Raw genomic sequence first — 11,513 nt, 5'->3', positions numbered from 1 at the left:
CAATGGTACAAGAAATTTGATTCCTTCATGGTGAGCCAGAACTTCAATAGAAGTGAGTATGATCATTGTGTGTACTTTAAAAGTTTCAATGATATATTCATTATCTTGGTTTTCTATGTTGACGATATGCTTATTGCAAGCAAAAGCATGGAAGAGATCAACAGTTTAAAGGCACAAAACATTTGATATGAAGGATATTGGAGCTGCAAAACATATCTTGGGCATCGAGATACACTAAGACAAGAAAAATGAAATATTCGGTTATCACAGCAGAAGTATGTGGAGAAAATACTTGCAAATTTCGGTACGGACAATGTGAAACTTGTTATTGTTCCTTTAGCTTCCCATTTTAAGCTTTCTTCAAGTTTGAGTCCTAGAACTGATGAAGAAAAGAAGTATATGTCTCATGTACCATATGCAAATGTGGTAGGAAACTTAATGTATGTCATGGTATCTACAAGACCTGACATTTCACATGCAGTTGGAGTTGTCAGCAAGTTCATGGCAAATCCAGGAGAAGAACATTGTCGAGCAGTGAAATGGGTGCTTCGGTATTTGAGAGGCACAAGTGACCATTGTATCATCTTTAATGGTAATGGAGATTCAGTCTATGGATATGTGGATGATGATTATGCAGGTGACTTGGAAAAAAGGAGATCTATTATAGGATGTGTCTTTACTCTTGCAGGTGGAGCAATTAGCTAGAAGTGAAAGCTTTAGGAAACAATTACTTTGTCCACTACTAAAGCAGAATATATAGCTTCTTCAAATTCCCATAAAGAGGCAATCTGGTTGAAAGGTCTACTTGATGAGTTTGGAAGGACACAGGAGAGAATGAATGTATTCTGTGACATTCATAGTGCTATTCATTTGGCTACAAATCCAACTTATCACCGCAAGACTAAGCACATTGATGTACGATACCATTTTGTAAGACATGTGATCGATAGCGGCAAAGTAACTCTCAAGAAGGTCCACACGCGGGAGAGTTGTGCAGACATGTGATCGATGGCGACAAAGTAGCTCTCAAGAAGGTCCACACGCGGGAGAATTGTGCAGACATGTTCACGAAGTCAGTGTTGGTAGAGAAGTTGCGATGGTGTTTTGCTTCTCTTGGATTGCAGAAGAGATGATGAATGGGCATGGGAAATGGATTAGGAAAATTGTTGTCAAGGTAGAGATTGTTAAGAATGACAACAATTATTGTTAAAAATTTAATTATCTTAGTAAATCTAGGTTTACTGTTCAGACAATTGTGTAACCATAGGGAGTTAGGTAACGACGTTTTTTCATAATAAAATGATGATTGCCCGAGAGGCTTGATGTAATGGTTGGAGAGTTTTTCTAGACCTTGAGCAATAAGAATTCCAATTCCTTGCCCCGTGGAGGTTTCCTTGACACACTGTTAAGGTTTCACCACATAAATTCCTTGTGTTTTCTTGTGTGATTCAATTTGCAATTTTTGTGCATTTCTGTCTTATTTTGTATAGTTTACCGAGCTCAAATACCAACAATTGCAGGATTGGGTTGTTGGAAGGTGATAAAACATTCGAAAATGTCATCATTTTCATGAGTGATAGATTTCCTAATGGATGAGTCTTAATTCCAGCACATAGAATATAAATAACCTCAAATTTGTGCATAATATTGCTTTCATTTACAGTTAGAAATGGTGTGCCTTAGGTAACATACACAGGTTGTAAATACCCTCTTAGTCTACCTTACTAGAATATCAAGTAAGGTTGGGGAAAACATTGTTCTTCTTATAATAGCCGATAATCTTAAGAACAAGGATGGGTCAACCCTGGTATTCACTTGGCACAAGTCGGCCTTTCCAAAAAATATTCATTTTCACTTCTTCCTACACCGGGATCTAGAAGAGATGTACACCCAAACATTATGATGAAATGTCAACTGGTAATAGATTCATTTTTGATACATTAACAAGAGTATACCTGCTACTTTTTCCTCTTCAAAGAGAAGATCATGACTTTGGTTTTGCTAGTGTTTACTTGCATCCCAACTTCTTGATAGAAGAGCTCTAAGGTCTTCACATGCTCTCTCAAACCATGAGCAGATTTTGCAATTAGAATAAGATCGTCAGCATACAAAAGTAGCTTCATCAAATAAGCCACTTGTTGTATACCCTCTCCACTGGTGTTGTTTAGCCATTCTTCTAGCTTATCAATATATAAACCACATAGAGTGGGGGAAAGGGGGCACCCCTGCTTGACCCCAATGTCACTACCAAAGCATTCCGAAAAGCCCTCTTTAGTTATAATTTTAGCACTAACTTTTTCATAAATTTTATGGACAACAACTCCATATTCACTTGGTTCCAAGCTCTTCCATTCTTCTCCAAAGCTTATCCCTAGGAATAGTGTTGAAATCTTTTTTGAAATAAACAAAGCGACAAAAGGCTTCTCCACCCTAAATGTCCAATACTTTTTCGATGAAGTACCTAAGAGTGATGCAATGATCAATTGTAGAGTGCCTTGGCCTAAAACCAGCATGTCCTTTTGCTCTTTTACTCTTTTTTTCTTCCCAGTTGTTGATTCTATGCTTCATCCTGCTCCCAAACAATTTTCCAAGAAGAGGATTGACAATAATAGTGCAATAATTAGAGGAATTATTGATGTGTCCACTTTTGTAAAGAGGGATAGCAACATGTGTTGCCCATTCAACTATAAAATTGCCTTGTGTGATGTTGTCGGAGATCCTTTCGATGATTGGGGCCAAGATCTTAACACCCCATTTTAAAAATTATGCATGTAACCCATAAATGCCTTAGGCTTTACCACTTGCTGAAAAAATTATACCACGCTTGGCATCCACCACTAAAAATAACTTTGTAGTGTTGACTATGGGAGAGCTACTTTTCTCTTGTTTTCTCTCATAGAAGAGCTTTGCATATTCCAACGAATGTGTATCCAAGATATTATTATCTATTTGCTTTCTCTTTTACTGTAATTCCTACTAGAGCCCTTTAAGTTATGATGTAATATTCTTGCAAAGTTCTTTGTGAGCCTTGTCTCATTTTTCTATTTCCCTTGCAAAGTTTTTTGTGAGACTTGTCTCATTTTTCTATTTACCATGCAAAGTTGTGATTATTTTCATTTTCTTACATTGTATTGAGGAGGAAAAAATAGTTTGTTTGACCAGCCCAATATTCATTTGCGATTTACAAAATATTCATTTACATTGTGCAAATGGTTGCAACTCCCTGGTCTATTCTCAAGTGGAAGTGAACAATTAAAGGGTTGTTTGTTATCATACGAACATTTTTAGTTTGTCAGAGTTAAACTTATGTGGGAATTTACTGCCTAGTTTCTCTCTACTTCAATTGACAAGCTTAAGTGAGGGTTATCCTTCACATAGAGGAGTACCACCTCTATAACAAGAGGAAGGGTGCTCTTCAATCCCCACAAAGATCCCCCTCGTCATTGAATACTTGTATCTTGTGAGAAAAGGGACATCAACGTGCATTACTAGATATAGCCTTGTTAGAGTGGGCTTCAAAGAAACATGCAGAAAGACTTGGCCTTTATAAAATGTGGTTATGGCTTTAGGAATTTTAAAGTGAATATAATTTTGTTGTACAGATTTGTCTATATTGACCCATGGATTTTTTTATTTTTCAAACCATCTTAATACATAAACAGTATTGAATGTCCACTACTTATCATGTTTGTCAAAAGGTTTGTGCTCAACTTGTTATTGTTCAATAACTTTCATAGTGTTGTCAATGTAAATGTAAATGTAAAAATATTGTGTTGATGGTATAAAATGACTTAAGTTGAGTAGGACTTTTGAAGTTTTTTTAATCTAGTATCTACTATCCTACTACAATATACCTTTATTTACCCTATAAGTAACTAATTTGTACATTGGCTTAGCATGAAACTTTTTATTACAGCTACAGGAAGAATAATGAAAAAGGACGAGAAAAAAATCACCAGTTTGTTACCAATCTCTTAAGACATGCACAAGTCAATGTATTGAGACCAACCCCTATGGTGTTTAGTGTGCAATCCACTTCCTAAAACTTGCAAATGTGTGGTAAATACAAATACACTAATGAAAGCTTTTGACCACTGAAAACTTCACATGGTGACATTTTGGTAGCATTATGATAATTTCGCATTGTACCATCATTTGGCAAGTGGTAGCCATTGATCCCCTTAATGTTATTGATCTAATACAAAACATCATGAATAAGTTTCCAAGCGCTTGTGGAACACCATTTGACCATCTATTTGGAGACGGAAAATTGTCCTTTTAAAATGCCAACCCTATAGTTTAAACAACTTCTACCAATATTTGCTAGAGAAGGTGGCATCAAAATCTATCATAATATTTTCAAGATGCCATATAATTCAAAATATAATCCATGAAGTCTTTTTTTCCGAAGAAATAGAGCGCTTAATTTCCATTAATTTCAGAAAATTACATGTTGTTGATGTTGAAACGCATATGCAGTTGTGTGGGTAAACCACTTACAATAACCAATACTTCAGGGAAGTATGCAAGTAAAGCCCACAGGGGGACATCCAGAAACAGGGTATGTAAACCCCAACAGGAGTATACGCCTACCCAAACAAGCTAATAAAAGCAGTAAATAAACGATAGCTCAGGAAACAGGGTATGTAACCCAACAGGAGAATACGCCTACCCTAAAAAGCTAATAAAAACAGTAAATATCGAAAGCTCCAGTGGGATGTGCAGAAATGATCAGGCAGCCAGAGGGGAGAGGCACGAAATGGAGAGGCCACACCTCCCCCATCCCCTCAACTCTCCACCAAAAACCCGCAGAAATCCACACATCTATCCTGTGAAGCCAGAAAAGAAACAACCAAAAACAGCCATAGAAGAGCGGCACGAATCGATGCAGAGTCTCAGATCCCTCAACACTCTCCAAAGCTACAATGGTAGACTAGCAAAGGACCAAAAAAAAGGAACCCAGCGGCAGCAAAGGAGCCCAAACAAGTTTCGAAAAGAGCTGAGGCGGGTCGGTTCGGGGGCAAAGGCGGCTAGGGCAGCCACCTCGCCCCCATGAAGAAAGTCAGGCCCGAAACCCCTGTCCCCTCTCTGCGGCGCAGCACAATAACTCAAAGGCCAAAACCCCTCGCTAAAACCGCCAAGTCGGAGGGTCTGTTGATGCGCAGATACCCCAGGAACCAGAGGTAGAAAACGTCGCCGCCGCTCAGCTCAAAACCCCAGTCTCGTAGAGGAAGTCTCGTCGCAGGCTAACTGATCCACAGAATCCAAGTCCATCCATGAAGTCTTGTACAACTATGAATAACATAAATAGATGTTGTAAGGCACATAAGTAAGTATATTTGGAAAGATGGTTTATTAACACAATAACAACAAATTTTTCAATTGCCTTGGGGAGTTTAACTATAAAATCAATGTGAATGTCAACCCCAATAACGTCAAGGATTGATAACAGCAACAATGCCCTAAGCATCTCATTGTTACATGTTTCTATGACATGTATCACTCTCAACTACAAAACTATGGATGTTGTTTTTTATGCCTCCCCAAAAGGAGAAGTTAACTAATTCATATGTTTTTCGAAAGCCTAAGTGACCTGCACTAGGAGATAACAGCAATTCACCAACAATATGAGACAAATGTAATTTCGCTAACTCAATATTTTAAAGCAAAGTTTATATACCAAAAATATACACCAGGTGTCGTGCTACAAAGTATAGCACATAGCAAGATAGGGACCCTTATTCACATTTGGATGAGTTGAACCACCTTGTCATTTAGCCAACCATTGTGGTACCACTTCAATCCAATCTACTACTTACAAGAATATGGCAAAATGGTAACCTTCCTATTTCCTAAATAAGGCATTAACAACCACATTCTCCTTGCCCTTCTTGTACATATCTTATTATGATATATTATTAGTTTAGTGACCCTTATGTACAACTCTAATGACAACAACTATCGTTCAAAAAAGTACTTTAAGCTATGATGATTCATCGTAATTTTGAAGCTAGCCCCAACAATAAACAAACTAATGCATGATATTAAATTATATTAAATGATAACCCTATCCTACATTGATAATAACCCTATCCTACAAGCATTAAAAAAAGAAACATAAGCGAGGCTTCCAACCCTATCCCATTGATTAAAAAACTTATGACATTGGCCCCATCCATTTCTAAAGGGCCAATGCCCATGTAGCCTCATCCTAATGGTTATAAAGCCCCCCAACACAATGATGTTAATTCCCCTATCACTCACTAGACCCAACCCCCAATAATGGCTAACATGCTCATGATGCTACAATGATTAGTCCTTAATAGTTTATAATGAAGTTTTCATCTTTGTCTTTCGACTTCTAGTTAATAAATCATGCTAGGGGATATTACTTTATTAAATGGTCATGTCTATTAAACCAATGTAAATGGTTCATATTGATCAGGGTTGAGAAGAGTGTGAGGAGCCGACGATGAACCCTAGCCGATTCTCCACCGCCTCCCCTGTTTCGGCCGCCGCCTAGCCCTTGCTCAGCCCTGTCGCAGCCGATGATGCGAGTTCAATACAGGGATCGTAGGTATTAGCTTTCTTTTATTGCATGCATGATCTCAAATACTCCCTGAGAGTTCCCCCCCATCTACTCTTTACCGATCTGGTCGCTGGGGCAGACTGTTCTTGGTCCTCCTATGAAGCATCCAGATATACCCTACAGCTCTCGAAGTTGAACCCTACAGCCGACTCAGCGCCCTCGGCCTCCGTTTTGCATCGGCTCTCTGCCGTTGAAGAGGAAAAAACTGCTCAGCTTGGACTCGAACTGGGGCTTCGATCTCCACTTGCGGCCGCGCAGGTTATTACAGTTAGCCTTCACGCAAAGCTGCCCAGCGTTCAGAACAGCCGCAGCAAGTACAGCTCGAGGCCCTCTTGCCGTCACGAAAGATCTGCACTTGCCATTAGGGTCTTGGCCGGTCAGATATCTGTGTGCTTTTGCCACGAACCAGAGCAGTTGACCGCATCACTCGCATGGTCTCCATATGGATCTGGGGCGAACAACTGCTCTCCGAAAGGCATTCGAAGCCTCAGATCTGACAACGATTGGACAGATCCGGTCATCCAGCAGGCAGAACAGGCCATGCTATGGCCAGATCCAGAGATCTGCACTCATCTTGGCATGGGATCAAGGCCTGTATCTGACTCCTTTCAGATTCTAATTTCTCAGCCTTCAGGCAGAACCATCATGCAATGGGTTAGCCCTTCAGATCTGGTGCAGGAACTCAAACTGAAGCTAGAGTGCAGATTGGGGATTCCATCAAGCATTCTGCGACTTCTCTCTCAAGGTAAACAACTTGAAGACCCTCTTCCTCTCTCTGCTTACAGCATTTCCAGGAACAGCTTGGTGGTGGCGACCCTTCGTTTAAGAGGAGGAGCAGTGGGGCAATCTTCCTCTACCCGGCCTTTCTCATACAAAGATGCAGTCCACTCTGAGAACCCCAAACCTCCGGAAGCCCCTAAATCTAAGGTCTTCTTGGTTGACAAGATCGAAGAAGTTCCCTTTGTTGAACTCATTCATGAAGAACTGGCTTCCCATCTTCAAGATTTTGCTGAAAGAGCCATCATCTGCAGATTTAATGGATTGTGGCCGCGTTCTCAGGATCTCTACGCATGGATCCATGCAAACTGGACTCATCACTGTAAGATCTTTTTCTGTTCGAAAGGCTATTTCATTGTTCTATTTGATAACAGTAAGCACTATGAAAAGGCCTTAGAAGAGGGCCCTTGGTTCATGGGAAATGCAGGGCTATTCTTGACTCCTTGGTTCCCAGATTTCGATCCAGCTACTGCGGTCATTACCAAGACCCCGGTATGGATTCGGCTTCCAAACTTCCCTGCCCACCTATGGAGTACTCGTGTCTTCAGAGTTATAGGAGACACCTTGGGTAGCTTCCTCAGTGGAGATTTATGGCGGGAAGCTAAAGGTCTCTACTCATATGCAAGACTATGTGCGGAGTTAGACCTGAGCAAAGGTCTTCCAGAACAAATCAACCTTAAGATAAACGACTTTGTCTGGACCCAGACACTGGACTACGAGAATACTGCTTTTCAGTGCCGCCATTTCCACCAATCTGGGCATTTGCAAAATACATGCCCATCTCGCCCGGCAAAAAAGAACAAGGCCAATGCCTCCAAGCCCAAGTCCAAACGTTGGACTCCCTGCTCTCCACCTCCAGTGGTGGATTCTGGTTCCTCCAGCTCTGAAGATGAAGACAGCGATGAAGAATTGGAACAGGCCCCTCATTCCGTGGCCCCCTCCACCGATGGTCTGGCGCCTACCTCTGATTCAGCCATTGCTCAGAAACGTGTCCATTTGTCCTCCTCCTCGGATTCAGAAAAGGAGGGCTTCCCCAAGGAGGGATCCCCGGTGGAGGATCCCAATCTTCAAGTTGTAATCGCTCATCCACCTCAAAATGGTTGGGTTGTAGTCAAAAAACGAAAAGGGAAAAAGCCTCGTGTTGAAGCCTCTACCCTCTCAGGGTAGTTTTCTATGTTTCTTTCAGCTTCTAGTGACTTGTAGCTCCTCCGGAACCGAGGTTGATAGGTCTATCATTTCCGGTTGTCGGTTTCTTGCATCTTTGGGATGTATCCTCTTATACAATATTTTTTACTTAATAGATTTAGTCTTAATCGAGAAAAAAAAAATGTAAATGGTTCATATTAATTTAAAAAATAAATAAATAAATTATTAGTATGCGATTTTAAAAAATAAAATAAAATATTTTATATTTTAAATATAAATCATATTTTCTTTCCTATTTTTCAATATTTAATTTATTTTAAAATTTTAATGTGAAAAAAATTAAACAAAATAAAAATATACTGGCCAAGAAGATATTTTGAGAAAATGCTCATCAAAATTTAATAAATCAAATTAAATGAAAAAGAGAAGTTTAACCAAGATTTTATCAGGTCACAAATGACAGCCTACGAAGATCTTATGATGAACAAAGTTCAATTTTTGGATGAACATATGCAAAGGCATTTAGCGCATCTGACCATGCTAAGCTGTCACAACTATACAAATATAAACTAGTGCCATGTTTCCATTCAACGCGAGGCACAATTAAATTTTGCATACTATTATTTTAGATATCGCGAGTTCTATTTACTCAAAACATTATGACAAATTGGAAATACCTCTACAAGCCGTTGAATAAATGAAAACTGAAAACATTGGTATCTTCAAAGCCCAGAACATGGTTCTAACTACTGCTCAGATAAGAAAGATGCGGAGGAAATATGATAATCAACAGCAGCAAACTATGGAAGAAGCCGATCAGACTGCATATAACCAAACATTTTGGGAAGTTCAGATTACAATGTTTGCAACGCAACCGAATTCCAGTTCTTATGGATTTGTGAATTAGCAGTAGCGCCAGAATCAGAGGAAACGTTGATAAGCATTATATTAAATCTTTACACAACGATTAAGATAACAAAATGCAAATAAGATGATGTAAAATCAGTTTATTAGTCTCCAACAAATAATCACAAATAAGCAAATAGGATTGCTAAGTACATCTGCGTTAATACAAAAGTAATGCTAAGTACATCTGTGTTAATACAAAAGTACAAGTGCAAGCCGGAATGGGTAGCCCAGTTGATCGAAGCTCCCCATCCAAGTTGCTGGTCCTCGTGGAAGGCCCTCTGTCACGAGGAGTGGGTTTGACTCTCCTCCGGTCCATCCAGGTGAGGCTCCCCCAAAAAAAGCAAAAAGCACGAGTGCAAGAGCCACAGGGACAACTCAAAGCCCATGGGATTAAACTTTTTTAAAGTTTAACATGATTTTTTGATGAAAATATTTATAGGAGAGAAAAAACTTTTTAACATGATTTTTTAGTACTATTAAGGTAAAACTTGCTCCAATTTTCACCATGACGTCACAAAGCCTCCTGGACAAGTATTTACGTTTACCTGTATAAAAACAATACCGACCTTTCTCAAAGATTAAAACAGGTACCACCACTGGAAAGAAAACTCTTATTGCACCTTAAACTCAACTGAAGCTTGTATATGTAAAAGATGAGCATTTCTACTTGCACATGTATATTATTAGATGACAGAATTTCATACCACCCAGCAATGAAGAAGAAATTTCAAAACATATAAAATAAAAAATGGCACCACTGAAAACAACGTTCTTACTAAACCTTGTGCCTCCTAGCACATTATTAGTATTCAGAACGTTCTTGAATCGATATTCACTAAGCACAACTCAACAACAAAATGCACATTAAGCTAGATACCAAAAGTATTTACATACAGGCCATAGAGAGTTTGGCCATGGTTGAACCTTGGTTAGGCTTCAAATTCATAAATGTTACATAATAAAATCATCCCTGCAACTTTGCGTATCTCCTCAAGATTTTACACATTGTACCAGAAGAGAGCATTGATCTAAAATAGAACTTATTCCAAAACAGCCATTTAGATGAGAAGCAATCCACTGATCTTAACAGACCGTGTGAGGCCATTAGATAAGATAAAGCATAGACAAACTGTCAAGCAATAGAATATTGCCTTCCCAATATGACATAAATGAATACAATAATGTCAGTGCAATGCTGCAAATTCCACCAAATGAGAGTATTGTTCATCTACATATGATTCAACCTTCAGGTTTGGAACTTGATCCTTTTTAGCCCTTGCAGGAAGCGGAGAAGAATATTTTATTCCAATCACTGTTGCCAGACCTGGAAAAGCCACAATAAGAGAGTTTTAAAGATAAATGATAGTAAATTCAACATAAAAGTGCGAGGGAGAACTGTAACAGATATTATTAAGTGACTATGATAAGTTATTTTTTGTACTGGAACCAAAAACAGATACTTTCAGTGGTCCATTCAAACCTCTGGCTTGTGGGACCAAAACTATGATAAATGTGCTTTCCAAAAACTTCTGCATCTAGTTGGGGTAGTTTCCACAATCACTTGGTGCTTGCAAATACATAGTCGCATTGCAAGATCTATTATGTGGGGCATGATCATAATGTGCCCCATAGAGACAACAATTTAAAGTAGGGCAGGCATTTCAAGTTACAGGAAATTTTGTGAATTTCTGAAATTTCAATAATCACAGGAATTTTTGCATCATAAATAACTTGTGAACCATATTTAAAAATATTATATAAAATGTTTAGGTTAAATTTCACTCTCGCAACATATGATCCTTGCGTAATGACCATCATTAATACTTCCCAAAGGGAATTTCCCAGAATCATCACTTTCCCCCAGAAACAAAGAATTCATTATAACTACGTGACATATATTGCAGACACATTCCTAAAATGACTATTTATGAGAGAACCAGATCGACGACTCCGGCATGCCTCATATGATGCATGATATTATTCATTGATAACTGAAGAACCGTATCCATCGAACTAATTTCTAGCAATGTTGCACGAAGCGGGAGCGAAGCGGGAGCGAAGCGGAAGCGTTTTTTGGAAGCGGGGACGCCGA

The 11,513-nt window shown here is 39.1% G+C and overlaps 1 protein-coding gene across 1 annotated transcript in view; it reads right to left on the bottom strand.

The window, feature by feature from the left end:
* Positions 1–10,284: 10,284 nt before the first annotated feature.
* Positions 10,285–11,513, bottom strand: part of LOC149160234 (uncharacterized) — a 192,106-nt gene continuing 190,877 nt past the window's right edge. The window contains exon 13 of the mRNA XM_089434550.1: positions 10,285–10,745. Within this exon, the coding sequence (XP_089290676.1) occupies positions 10,606–10,745 (140 nt within the window). The 3' untranslated portion in view covers positions 10,285–10,605. The remainder of the gene's footprint in view (positions 10,746–11,513) is intronic.

Source organism: Pinus tabuliformis, chromosome 5_2 (genome assembly GCF_031772625.1).
Source record: "Pinus tabuliformis cultivar Carrire ecotype Pingquan chromosome 5_2, CPIR1, whole genome shotgun sequence".
NCBI classification, from domain to species: domain Eukaryota; kingdom Viridiplantae; phylum Streptophyta; class Pinopsida; order Pinales; family Pinaceae; genus Pinus; species Pinus tabuliformis.
Note: the sequence above shows the minus strand (reverse complement) of the source record. Positions and strands in the feature narration are given on the sequence as shown.